This window comes from Leguminivora glycinivorella, chromosome 1, assembly GCF_023078275.1.
Source record: "Leguminivora glycinivorella isolate SPB_JAAS2020 chromosome 1, LegGlyc_1.1, whole genome shotgun sequence".
Lineage (NCBI taxonomy): Eukaryota > Metazoa > Arthropoda > Insecta > Lepidoptera > Tortricidae > Leguminivora > Leguminivora glycinivorella.
Window position 1 is genome coordinate 12113963 of NC_062971.1, and position 15133 is coordinate 12129095.

Here is a 15133-nt window from a genome sequence, read left to right on the forward strand (position 1 = left end):
CGCCGGCGTAATGATGGGTCAACACTGCACATATCCGACGCTAGGACGCGCCGGAAGCCGCAGCGTCCGGTGCACGTTAGAATTAGATAATTGGGACGTTAGATCCAGATTTGCGTTTGGTAAATTGTATACCTGGCTTTATCTATTTAAGAGTGCTATCATGGGATGGCTATTGTGTCTCCCAATAGGTCGATCACATTCCGATATAGGATAAAGTTTTAGCGAATTGTAAGTATTTCCTTGTAAAATTAGACGGTGTTTTATGTTTTCTTTCCTAAAGTCCCGGTGGAAAATTTAAGATATTCATTGGTAGTTTTTGGGTTCGAGCTTTCGTAAAATCGCCGTCAATAGATATTGTCAACAATGTAAACAAACCATTGTATAAAATATCAATATTCTAGCACAATTTTATTATTTTTAAGATTGAGGATTATACTTAATGTAATATGAATTGATTAACACATGGATTTTTAGCCAGTATCCGATGAGTTAGAATGGAAATTAAAGACATTTTGACTACAAGGTTTGTTTACATTGTTCACAAATTCTACTGACGGCGACTTTACGTCGTCAGATGGTAATCAAAAGGATCAGATTCACAACCATACCCAGCTAATCTACTATAGTTTAAAACTAGGTTGATGTAGTTTCATTGCGACTTGTGACTTACGGCGATTTGTGATTTGACGATTAGTAGAAAAGAAAAACTGCAATTCGGTGCGCCAATGGCAAAAAAGAGGGGAAAAAATACGATATATGAAAGTTTTTCGTCGAAACACTGATGTCGAAATCTGAAGAAAAATGTACAGCTGTACAGATTGAACTTGAACCTGAATGCCGATTACCTCTTGTGGCCACCGAGATAAGTACTAGTAGAATCGTGCCTGGGATCTAGCCAAGACAGTCTTTGAGACACGATGATTTACAGAGACACACAACTGATCGGGAGCCCACGACCCATGAGTTACTCTTAGCAAAATTTGACCTGAATATTGAATATTCCTCGTAGTTACTGAGATGGAATCTTGCCTGGAAGCCTAGCCAAAACACCATGGTACTCTAAAAGCTCGTTAAGGGCAGTCGCGTTAAACAAAACCCTTGTATAGCGACCATTGAGCCAAGCGACTAGCTTTACTACTAAGACTAGCGAACTTTAACCTGACTATTGATTACCTCTTTTTTTAACTGTTAATGGAATTGTTTATCAATAAAATCAGTACATCATAATTATGTTGTATAAAAACATTAAAATAACTTAAACTACTAAACTTAAACTAACACGAAATAAATATAATTAAAATACATACATACATACATACATACAATCACGCCTGTTTCCCAGAGGGGTAGGCAGAGATCACGGATTTCCATTTACTACGATCCTGACAAACCACTTTCGCTTCACACACTTTCATAACGTTTCTCATACACGCTCGTCGGTTTCGAGTACTTCTGACCTGGCCTTTTTGCAATATTTCCCCGATTTGATCAAGAAAAGTTCGCCTAGGTCTTCCACTACCAACTGACCCTTCCACTCCTTTTTCATACACTTTCTTCGTTAATCTCCTCTCATCCATCCTCTCTACATGCCCAAACCACCTTAACATACCCATCTCAATCTTTGTCACCACATCTACATCCACTGCACACTTCTCTCTTATCACGCTATTTCTGATCCTATCACTCAACTTTACACCAGCCATGCTTCTTAACGCTCTCATTTCCACGGCATTCACTTGACTTTGAAGTCTTTTCTCCCACACCCAACTTTCACTACCATACATAAGTGTAGGCACCAAAACTCCTCTATAATCTCTAATTAAAATAAATAATTAAATTTACAAATAATAAAAAACAGGAGCAAGCTCGGCGCCGGATGGTAGGGTGCCCAGAAGGCTGGTAGCATTTCCGCGCTGGATCGCGATGCTTATCCGCTTCGCAAGAAACGAATTTACTCTTGTGGTTAGATAGAATTTTGCCAAGAAGCCTAGCCAAGACATTCTATAAAAGACACCATAGTGTATATCTACACAAACAGCTCTTCTCAATCCAGTTAAGGGCAGTCACGTTGAACAAAAACCTCGTACAGCGGCCATTGCCAGGCGCGCGGCGTGCTGGCGAACTTGAACCTGAATATTGATTGTGGACTACCTCTTATCGTTACTAAGATGTAATCTTGCCTAGGAGCCTAGCCAAGACATTCTTTGAAAGACACAACAGTATCTGTAAGTAGTCAATTAGCTGATCCGTAATCCACGAGCTAGAGCAGCGGCCATTGAGGTAAGCGACTAGCGAATTTGAACCTGAATATTGATTAGGTACCTACCCCTTGTGGCCACAGAGATAAAATCATGCCTGCGGCTTAGACGTGACTTTATTTAAAAAACACGACAGTATCTGTAGACAAACAGCTGATCTGTAGTGGTCGAGCCAGTTAAGGGCAGTCACGTTGAACTAAACCCTCATACAGCGGCCATTGCCAGGCGTGCGGCGTGCTGGCGAACTTGAACCTGAATATTGATTGTGGACTACCTCTTATCGTTACTAAGATGTAATCTTGCCTAGGAGCCTAGCCAAGAAAGACACAACTGTATCTGTAAGTAGTCAAATAGATGATCCATAATCCACGAGCTAGCGCAGCGGCCATTGAAGTAAGCGACTAGCGAATTTGAACCTGAATATTGATTAGGTACCTACCCCTTGTGGCCACAGAGATAAAATCATGCCTGCGGCTTAGACGTGACTTTCTTTAAAAAACACGACAGTATCTGTAGACAAACAGCTGATCTGTAGGCCTAGCACATGATGGCCGCGAGAGTATGTCGCCGCGAGATAGATGACACGTCTTCTTCTAACTGTATTAATGACATAAGGACGGGTAGTCTATCTAGCAGCGACATACTCTCGCGGCAATCATATGCTAACCCTGCTGTAGTGGTCGAGCCAGTTAAGGGCAGTCACGTACCTAGAACTAAACCCTCATACAGCGGCCATTGCCAGGCGCGCGGCGTGTTAGCGAACTTGAACCTGAATATTGATTGCCGACTACCTTTTATCGTTACTAAGATGGAATCTTGCCTAGGAGCCTAGCCAAGACATTCCTTGAAAGACACAACAGTATCTGTAAGTAGTCAAATAGCTGATCCGTAATCCACGATCATGCCTGCGGCTTAGACGTGACTTTCTTTAAAAAACACGACAGTATCAGTAGACCAACAGCTGATCTGTAGTGGTCGAGCCAGTTAAGGGCAGTCACGTTGAACAAAACCCCCGTACAGCGGCCATTGCCAGGCGAGCGGCGTGCTAGCGAACTTGAACCTGAATATTGATTGCGAACCTCTTGTGGTTACTGAGATGAGGTCTAACCTGTTATTATTGTTTAGCCTCCTAAGTCCCCGCGTACATGTACAAATCAAATTCGAGTTTTGAACTCTTATGACTTATAGAAATAAAACAAAATTCGAAATTCAAAATCGGAAAAATTGGCTTGGGACTTACGAGGTTAGAAATGTAATGAAGGCTATTTTATTTATACCTTAACTGACACTAGGTACATTTTGTTATGAATTTGACTTTTTTAATTATTGCATCTGACCTACTCCGAATCATGAGCTCTATAGAAATATTGAAATCGGATTAGAAGAAATATTGACCCCACACATGACTAAAAGCTCACCTTTGTTTTCTATTACAAGTACCATTTGTGTGTGTTTAGTAAAACGTCCCACTTTCTCGACTGGTATGAGTATAAAGCCGCTTTTTCAGTTTATTCATACAAAGATACAAATCTCGTTTTTATGGTAAGCGACAAAGTGGAAAGTTTTACTAAACACACTCACATTTCGTTGCCAGCATCATGCTGAGTTATTGACAATCTTGGGTTTATTTTCCTGCTACCATCATATACCCAACAAGTGCCCAGTAATCAATGGATAGGAAGTTAAGGTACTGTAAACACAACGGTGTTTGCAGAAACTTTTTCTACTGTAGTTGGTGGCTAGTTTACCTAGGTATATTAAACTTGCTAAGTTACAAACTATGGGCGATGCATATAAATAGGTAGGTACCTACATAGAAATTATCTGGCTGTTAGAAAATAATAAGCTAAAAATAACCTAAATCTATTTCACATTTAAAATCGTAATAACAATTTTGGAAACATTTTCGCGACATTGGCTACAGCTCTACGCTGAAACGGCGTAGCAGCTCGTAGCACTGATAAGGGCAATTATCACGTAGATCTAATGACAGTGCTACGGACTTTTGTTGGCTCCTAATGCAATATTAATATTCGAGGGTTCAGTATCAAACAAGTGTTCTAGATTACCTAGAAGAGTATTTGTAACTAATAACAACTATTGTCAGAAGTTACTTTTCCTTTTTTTGTCAATATACAATAAAATTATACACGTAACGTAGTACTTATTTCTGCACCTAACAAATGCTTTCAATATTTCTTTGTATTTTACAAAATGAGGTAGTATTTCTATAAACAAAAATGAAGTTACTTTTTGTTCAGGTAATTTGTGCAGGTAATACTTAAATGATAGAGTTAGCCAGTTTTATACCAGCGATTGGTCCAAAACCGCACAAAAACGTAATGTTTCAACATAGTGGCAAATAGCTATAAATAAACAGGTTATCTACAATTATATCGCTCCTACTCGTCTAGTAGGCTTTAGTTTTTGCATCGCTCCTGCAGACTGCCTGTCAATCAATAGATCAGCTAGCCACGCCCCCGTTCATTCACCTAACGCATCCGTACAACACGCAACTAACCCATTAACGGCCCTAAACTAATAATTAAAAACCATTACACAAACGGGAATGGAAACCACAACACGCCGGTCCGACTGGCGCGCATCCAAACTACAACTCACTTATTATATTCTATGAGCTAGCTATAAACGTATTCCTGAACATATCACGTAGACGACTACTACCAATTTCAACCAATCACAACGCGACTATTCAACTTAATAGCTCAGGCCACGCCCAATCACGTAACCGCCTATTACGGCCCGTGTAACGACGCAGCCTTTTAACTCGGCGATGACGGCCGATCGATGCCTTGCGTCCTTGCCGACGGGCTAGCGGCGTCCCTCTCCGCGAGCCGAGGGTGCACCGGGGTGTCTAGGTTGTGTGATAGAGTCGCGTTTGGCGCGTGCTTCGTTTCAGTTGCACGTCCGCGGCCGCAGGAGGGGGACGCATGCAACTGTTTTCGATAATCGGTCTCTGTACGTGAAGAGCGGGCAGTAGCGCGCGGGTCACGTCCGCGTAAAAACGGATATATGCCCAGAATATTACCCTAAATCGTAAATGATTGAAGTGGGTGGTTGTGCGGGATATGTTGAAATGACTTGGCATAGAATAGCTGCCTAAATATTTAACAGTGACAAAGAACAAGACGTTTTGCAATAAAGAAACAACATTTGCTTAAAAACTATCTAATATTTTGGAAAGTTATTATTTTAGTACTCTCGGCTGTCTCAATAAGTTACGCATTCAGTATTTAATTCTAGCGCGATTTCCCCGGCGACTACCCGTAAATGATCACCCGAAATAGAGCTCGTTTGATAACTGAAGTGACATCGGACTGAAATCTGGAACAGCTGGCAGTGTTTACGTGAACATAGACAAGGAACAGTTTTGATAGTTGGGATGTGTCGGGGAATTTAAGTGATGTTGCCGTATCAGGCAGTGGCCATGGACTACGCAGTGGCGTCTGGGTTCCACCACCACCAGAGGGGGGGCGGGTTGCCCGGGGTGATGGGGCTGCCCGGGCCGGCCCCGGGCCTCAACCCGGCGCTGAACCCGGCCTTCACCCATTCCTGGTTCGTACAGACAAGCCCGGATATCTGTCGCCAGCAACCAGCAACCAATCTCGAACCTGGGCACGTTTCATTTTTTCTTATTTTTTAGTTTTTAAGTTAACACCTGCGATGCCAAAGACTCGCCGAGCTTGGTCACGGAAGTGTTAAAAGTTTTTTATAGACTGTCATATTTGATCCCTTATCCATATTAAGAAAATACTTTTAAATCAAGTTTCACTTCCTTCAATTTTGTGCATTAATTATATCTGTAACAACAATTATAAGCCATCATCAGATATGACAAATAATTTTATTTGCAGTCAAGTCTAATTTGCATTATGTTTTATGTGCTTCTTCTAATTGACGCTTCCATTTTTTTCTAACATAAGTTGTGAAGTATGTAAATTATATAATATATTGCAAAAATATTTCCCAACTCGCCAAAACTCAACATCCATAAAACACTTTAATGTAATTTTAACAGGTTTAACAATGATAAGGAATAACGTTTAACAAGACAATAAACCTGCTCAAGAGCAACGTTTAAAATTGCGATCTGTATCTCTAAAGCCGTCATACACGTTCCTAAACATTTGTGCTAACTTAATGACACTTGTTACAGCACTTAAAAAATAATGCGAACAGGAAGTAGGACACTTGTGAGTCATAATCATTTCAAACAATGAAAATTGTATCAAAATATCAGTTTGGAGAAAAGGAAGATGTAATAAGGAACAATTCTAATTGGAGAAATTACAAGACTCGAAAAAGAGGTACAAATCTTCAAATCTTCTTATTAGATAGACGTAAACAGAAAACCGAAAGGTACCTAACAGATAATTAAAAAAATGTAATATTATACTTTGCGTGTCAAATAAACCTTACAATAATAATCTGTGGTAGAAAATGTTAGGACAAAATTAAGAACTCCACATTTTATTTGACACCTTTAATGTCAAAATCTAGAAAACTACTTTTCTTAAATACGCGAATATATCAACCAACTACTCAATCACTACTACTAGTCAATCAGTATTAACCCCTTCCATCTATCACAAGTTTTCAAAACTATTTAATTTAGCCGAAACAATTTCTCACTAAGTACCAACAACAATTCCAACAAAGGCTGTATGTGTATAAGCACAATAACAAGTTGTATACGAACTGGAGATAAAGATGTTATCTGCCTCGTGACTCCGCTTGCCTTCGCCGTGCCTCCAAATGTGGACAAATTTACACAAACCGACGCATCTTTAGCGGTTACACAAGTTAAGAAATACACTGGAATATCTCTATCGCAATAGGAAAGGTACCAGCGCTAAAGATTCTAAAGAAACACCTGGTTCTTAGGCTTGCCAATTTTCAAAAATTCACGATTTTGAAGAAATGTAACCTTAAAGATCTGCATCGCACCTCCAACCCTTCTGATATTTCGGGTGTCCATTAGGCGGCAAAGATCGGTTACCATCAGGCGACCTGTTTGCTCGTCCTATCGCATAAAAAATGCATAAGTTCATATAAAAATAGGAAAACATAAAAGAAGCATAAATATGGCCCATCGTTAGCCTTAATGTTATGGTCTATATGTAGAACCCTATGAGCACATCACAAATTTTTGTGGCATATACGAAGTATTGCAGGTGGCCCTAAAAATTATTTATGCTGAACACATAATACTTCTGGAACTTGAATCTAGGGCCTCCTTCACAGTCGACTGAGATGCTTTGAAATCGATAATTTAAAAATATTTTAACACTTTCGAAACGGGTTACTCACGTATTAAGTCGATATAACGCTCGGGTTCTTGGTAGCGAAAGTGTTACACTCACGTTTAAGTCGATCCTCGACATTTTTCCGAGGATCTTTTTCAAGAGTAATATTTTTAAATATGTTCGTCTCACGGGAGTTTTATAGTTAAAACCGATAATTGTTTGTAAAATAAATTTAAGTAGTACACAGTAAAAGTAACATACTATCTGTACAGAAAATTAGATTTCTGTTAAGAGGGCTTTCGTGTGAAAAACATTGAAATCGCAACCGAGCGCTTGATCATACCGTGTGTGGTATCAAATTAAAGGGCTTTGCGAGTAGTTTACAAATATATATCACATTATAGGACTTTTTCTACTTGGTCTAACAAAATATGAGAAAATGTCCAAAAGTGGTAATAATTGTACCGGTGAAGGCTCGTTTTCAAAAAATTGCAAAAATAAATAATAGCAATTTATAATCACTAAGGCATAACAGCAATTTAAGTAAACGTTGCAGATTCATTAAATACAAAAAATATTTCGATGTGATGTAGATTTTCAAAGAAATTGTCACTTAATTTTAGGTAATTTCTGAAAAAAATTGATTTCGTCTTAGCCTCGTTTACTCTTTTTTAAAACCTTATAATAAAAATGTAGTCTGAGAAGTTTGTAGTACAGGGTATACGAATTAAAAATTTACCTGTTTTAGTAATCAATATTGTCCAAATTTTACAAATAAGATCGACTAATTCAGCTCTATACGTGAGTTTTTCTAAACGTGCTTTAGAGAAAAATTCATAATTAATTTAGTGACTTGGTTTTCAAAAATCCAGTCTTATAAAAATCAAGATAATAAGATGCTCTAACGGAAATTTGAATTAAATAAATCTATTGGATAACGGAAAGTGTAGTATTTCACCGACTAAAACTATCAATTTTACATTATTTTGACGTTTTTTTTTGAAAGCAGCCTTAGTTAGTTACGTTATGTTATCATCAGTAAAATCAGTACCTACCTACAAGTTTGTACAAAAAAATTCTAGATAGAAATGTGCACGCACATATTGACGACAGAGGGGCAAAAAAAACGTAAGTAACTCCCAATTATTGTTCAAAACTTAAGTATAACAACAAGATACGATCTCGTTTAAACGAGAATTAACCTCCATGTTCCCTTGTTCTCAACAAGTAATAAGCAGTCGTAAAGTATAATGAGATCCGAAGAAAAATATGAAGACTAAAGTCAAAAGTTAATTGGTCTGAGAACTTACCCATTTAGTCCTAAATGTGGGTAGTCTATGATGACAAGGATAAAAATGTACCTAGTTATTTATCTTTCTCTTCTTTTTACTATTTGCAGATTGTCATCACGGGTTATATAATTTGTTCTTTATCCAGCTGTCGCCAACTAGATTTTACAAATAGTTCATATAGTTATATTGTCAAGCCTAGATCTACTGACCAAGTATCAAAACCGTCTAGTAACAATGTTACATAAGCTCGATCAAGATCTTGCGCCGGTGCCGGTGCCGGTCCGGTTTCATTGACGGACACGCGAGTAATAAACTTGAAACACGCGTCATTTCCAGCTAAGCTGAACGGGTTGGAGGCTTGAATGGACCAACAGACACGTAGTTAGATACAATGATGCAACGGAGGATCTAGGGAAACATAACTGACATAAATTACATTACTTTAAACGTATGCCTATAAAAGAGGCACGCCTACAGAACTAAGTTATTAGACTTCTCACGTGTTGTAATAATTAGGTAGGTGTCCACATGTTCAAAATGAAACAAGAAATTCAAAGATGTGTTACCTACTCCACTAACTCCACTTGTCAAAACCTAACCATCCATGAGAGGAATCTTTTGTACCCAACAAATTGGAACTGACAAATTATATATACAAGGGCTTCGCTCGCGTTAGAAAGAGACAATATGTAGCCTATGTCACTTTCCATCTCTTCAACTACTTCCACTTAAAAAATCACGTCAATTCGTCGCTCCGTTTTGCCGTGAAAGACGGACAAACAAACAGACACACAAACTTTCCCATAATATAATATGGATAGTCTGGATTAACACCTGGGTCTCTCCATATGAGTATAATAACATAGTTTTACGTTGTCACGAAACTGCTTAATGTAACACCACATCATTTAAACTCTATTATGATGAAAACAAAAACATTTTGACTCAATCACTGAATAAAAACCCTTTCACACCTCATCTAAATTTCTAAACGCTCCAAACCGATAGAATTTCATACAAAAACACCATATCCGTTGTCTAAGATATTTTGATTGAAAAATAAAGACCGTGTCTAAATTATAAAGAAATGCTTTTGAAGCATACATTCTGTATAAAAAAACTGGACCAACATATTTACCATCATATTTATTATAGATAATATTTTGATTTTGTATGAACACACCTATTTATTTTTATTTTTCGGGAGGAACTAAGGCACTATTTTTTTAAAGAAAAGTTGTCTTTACATATTGATGATAGGTACTAAATGAAGCTCATACTTAACGTATAATATAAACACATACTTATAAATCCTATGATTGACCAAGACAGAATTGTAAATTACTTATATTTATTAAAATTGAAATTATTTTGCAGAATTTGCTTTAAATGATCATTTTAAAACACCTTGAAAATGAAAACAAAAAACTTCCAATTGCATTTTATCCAATAAACTAACCAAATCCTGCCGTTTCCGACAAAAATCGAATTCAATCGATTCCAGCAAAAAGTGTTTCGACCGCAATCGAGAAGTCGGGAGCATCGTAACTCGTAACCACAATTAAGGGACATTATAACGAATAACGCAACCGTTAGCGGAGCTTAAGTACTAAAGGGATCAAAATGTCGGGAAAAAACAGGGTTTATTGGTGAGAGGCAAGATTTATTGCACGACAATAGTAATCAAGCAACGAATAACCTGCTTTCGATTAAGAATTGGAATTGTCACTTGTTTCTGTTCTGAATTTTGGTGATAAGAAATCGCCTTCCTTTTATCACTTGTTATATAAAGATCGAAAACTAAATGTAATACACTGTATAATTAATATTGTTTATTTCTAGTACTTTGTTTAACTTGATCTTTTTAGCCATTTTTTGCAACCTTCGTTCACAGATTTCAAAAGCTATCAATGAGATAATTATTTGATTCATCAAATACATAAAAACTTTGTCCCTTTCAGATACAAATTAAAGTAAAATTATTGGTTACATCTAAAACGATCTATGATTCGGAAGATATTATAGCTGGCCCTTTTTATAAATATATGGATCTATTACGTTTTGTCTTGTGTTACTTTTTATCGAGCGCGTACAGGTTGATCCCAAAATTGAATAACTCATATTCTACTTTGTAGACGGCGCTACTTATGTCACGAAATTCTTTATTTTCCAAAATTTTTCGAATACCTACTTTAAAGGTATTTGATGTATTTGCCACTATTTATGACAAAATGAAAATTATAGATATGTTTTAAAATGCACACAACAATACTGCGGAATAGATTTTACTGTGTGTATTAAATACACAATTACACACAGTATTTTATACGTAGGTACCGAGCTACTTCTAACTCTCTATTCACAAGAAAAGCTAGGTATCTATCTACACAGGTAGAGTTAGCTAAATCGATAAGCTTGATATATTATCTGCTTACACGATTGTATGCAGACGTGTTAAACTAATAGCTTTGTTGACATTAAGTGCTGTTGTCTGCGATGACGTCGCTGGCATTATCCTTAATTTCGGGTACAAAAGACTATTTTACTGTATCAGTCTTTATTGGGTATAGGTAGAATATTTTACAGTGTCAGTTTTAATCACGCAAGCAGCCGAATTGTTTATAACACAACACCCTGTAGTGGCACAGAAGCCGGGCTCAATCAGCAACCGGCAAGTCACTGCGATTCGTCGCGCCGCGCCGCCGTACGGCCGCTTTTTACCACCACACCGAAAAAAACACTATCTATTCCATGATATCTGACACAATATTCATATGAATCATACCATACGCCGAAATTCACGTACGTACGTAAAAGTACGTACTTAGTGTGATTTTCCGAATAACCTTCAACCGGGACTTTGTCCTGAGCGGGGATCCTTGTGTCTGCGCACAAGCAACTCGAACAGACAAACAGGAAAATCGTGATGTATTTTTCAATCAACAACCTAGAAATTTTACACTACTCTTCTCGTCCTGGTGGTCATATATAATTACCGTTTTTTACATACATTCAGCTTTGAAAATCAAAACTCATAAAAGTTGTATTGGACAATCGGACAGGTAAAAAATTGTAGGTATACGAAGAGTGCATAATATTTAACAAAGATATCCAACATCCAATCCATCCAATTGCACTAAAATAAAAACGTCACAATCGAAACTGATTTTGAATAAAAGTTTTTTCCAAACCAAATCGATTATTAACTGTTATTTGGAAATGAATAAAAGTATAAAAAACATACCATTTTTAAGAAACAGACAACCGTCTGCGGTTTAAGATAATTTTATTGCGGGCTATTTTTGTAACGTAATATTAATGTTTTGATATCAATGGTTGCACTCGGCTGGATTTGACCGAAGAAAAACCAATGGGTTTAAAATTAATTTAGGCACTTGTACAATAAGTAACCTTAGGTCACCTAAATAGTTCTTGTTATTAAAATATTGATGATTATTTAAGTAGGTAATCTATATCCTCTCCGACCCAGATCTCTGTGAAAATGTTCAAGAGCTTTCATTACACGTAAGATAAATTCCTGATCAAAACTTAGCTTTCGCAAAACACAAGTCTTTCATCAATTTAATAGACATTCCTCAGTCAGAGCCGATCGATCACACTGGACAGTGGGATTAGCAGCGGGACAAGTGTCCCGAAAATGATCAATTATTTCCCCTTTACCTCATCAGTCTGACCCCGACTTGTTTAATTCTTTCTTTTAGGGTTGAGGGTGACCAGATCAGTTATTTGACTTATTTGGGACTTAAGATCTGTGTGGAAACGTTGAAAGAATAATAAGTTAAAACTGCATAACAAATAATAAGTTAAAACTGAATAAAAGAATAATAAGTTAAAACTGCACTAAATGCAGTTCCCTGAAACGCATGTAAACGGACATACGTCTAGTTAGTGAGAGATTATATAATTTGTAGGTGCATTTTTTATATAAAGTAGGTAGGTGTAACTCTTGATTGTTATTTTCCTTTTTTTATGGGGTAACATCAAAAGAAAACTGTATTATAATCACTTTAACTTAAAATGTATTTGTAACCTTGTTCATGAGGTTATAAATACATTTAAACGAAAAAAATACACTGAAATCCCATTGGTTATACTAAAGTAACAACTAGACAAAAATTGGCAAAAATGTCTGCCCGGGGCGCAATCAAGCGTCCCTCCGATTATTGCAAATAACTATTATTTTCTTCGCCTTTCAATTGCCGCTCAATGCAGCCTTTGTATTGCTAATTCGACTAGTTTTGTTTAGTTGCGAATGTGTCTGTAACTGTCTGGGATCGAACCGTACGAGTAGTAAAGACTATTTTGGCTGGTAACAGAAATTTAAGATATGTGTTGAATTTAGTCAAGCCATTTTTTGTTTTGCGTAAATACGTGACACTAGTTTGTTCGTTTATTTTTATCGAGTACATTTTTTATTTTATTTTTTGTGCCTAATATTTATAAAAGGTACAACAAAAAACTATCTAGATAAAAAGGACGATTAGTATTATTAAGTTATCCTACATATCGTTAAAAATGTCACTGCAGATGCCACAGACATTGTCAAATGATTCTAACGATGGCTTATATCCCCAAAAAGGGATATCAAAGAAAAATGGTATCCAATCCGTGCACGATAATGTTAATACAAGCATTTGTCCGTCCGACAGCGTAAGGGGCCACTATTTTATTCATCAAATCTACATCCTTAAAGCCGGGCAATCTTTATGAATGAAACAATTTTCCAGTTGCGAGCCAGGCAATTTGCGGGCATCATTAGTCATAGCGGTATCGACGCGTCTAGCAGATTGGTCATTTTTTGTCCGTAAAGCTGGATCGCTGCCCATTGGGGTGTAGTAGCTATCAAGGGTTGACTGAACAAAACTCGAACCACGGCATTGGCATCGTTTTATAAAACAAACTTTATTTCTATGGAATAGGACTTTATTACTAATACGTCGAATATATGTAGCATGAGCTAAACAAATTAATGTTATGAAATGATATGTCAATAGTTTGCATAATTCGGTTTTTATAAGTGGATGTTTTTGTGTAGTGTTATTAAATGGAAATTCCAGGGAGGCGCTAAACATGCACTTACTTAATGCAAATGAATTGCTGCGTGTTGGTAATGTATGTAGTCATGATTACTAATCAATTGACGTATTTGTATGAATGGAATGCGTATTCGATTTAAAGGTACTCTTCAGTTTGTATAATAACAATTGCGTTAGTTAATTTTATAATAGAAACAAAACGGTTAAATATATTGAATACTTATCGCGTTAATTAAATCAATCAAACTATTACATAAACGGTACCATCTTTATCGGACTAAACTACCTTAGTCTAAGACAAACTCATTCAATCAACGCCCATTGGTATTCCACTCCCGTTTCAAACGAAAATTGGATATGACGTGATTATTAGCGTCCGCCTAAAGAGCGCAATTTGCCCAATCGCCCGTCCCTCGGGCCCACTGCGTTATTTATTTTTGTCCAGAATTTTGTCCAGGGCGGCGCGCGCTACACCACTGGGCAGTAAATCATGATTTTTCTATTGGAACTATTAGATTAAACGGGAGAAAATGTGTCTCTTTTCAACAGGTTTGTTCATTTAATGAAAGTAAAGTTATAAGATAGGTATGTGTTGAGGTAAAAAAAATCTTATTATAAAGTTCTACAATCAAAAGCGAAATGTTTTTATTAATATAAAAATAACATAATTACAATTAAGACTACCAAAAAGTAACTCTAAATTAAATTTTGACAAGTTCACTCGCCGGGGACAAAAACGCTAAATTTTGTATACCTACATTTGAACAACCAAATTTGAACCGAATCTAAGTAAAGGTCACGACTTCAGTTCATGTCAAATGTCGAGTATAAAATGACCACCTTGGCTTCCTATTTTAAATGGTAATTGTCGAGAGTCTTATGGGAAATCGATAGGGGTTATTATAGAATGACTAGACTGTCATTGTGACTTGGTGTAACGCAATATGTCCAAGGTGGAGGTGTAATGGTGACGGGGTGATTTTGATACTTTAAGTTCAATCTTATTTTCGCAAGTCATAATAGGTGATGATAGGGTATAGTCACTAGTGTTAAACGTAAGTAGGGGGGGGGGGATAGTTATGTGTTAGGGATTTTTAAAGTGATGAATTTTTAACTGATGTACCTATGGCTATAATTGGCTATAGGTATACTAGATTAGTTATATTAAAAAGTAAAACAGCAATTAATCGACACACGATTAAGATTTTATGAACCGTTTATTAAAAACGATCTCTTTTAATAAATAGACTTAAGAAATA

General features: G+C 36.8%; 1 protein-coding gene across 4 annotated transcripts in view; it reads left to right on the plus strand.

Annotated features, from left to right (window-relative positions):
- The window catches only part of LOC125233269 (protein trachealess), a 237506-nt gene that overhangs the window by 169193 nt on the left and 53180 nt on the right, over positions 1 to 15133 (plus strand). For 2 of the 4 annotated variants that reach the window (XM_048139221.1, XM_048139238.1), the window contains exon 1: positions 5534 to 5894. The exons of the other annotated variants lie outside the window; for them this stretch is intronic. In XM_048139221.1, coding sequence (XP_047995178.1) covers positions 5683 to 5894 — 212 coding nt within the window. In that variant the 5' untranslated portion in view covers positions 5534 to 5682. Of the gene's footprint in view, positions 1 to 5533; positions 5895 to 15133 lie in introns of those variants that run through there. 4 annotated transcript variants of the gene reach the window in all.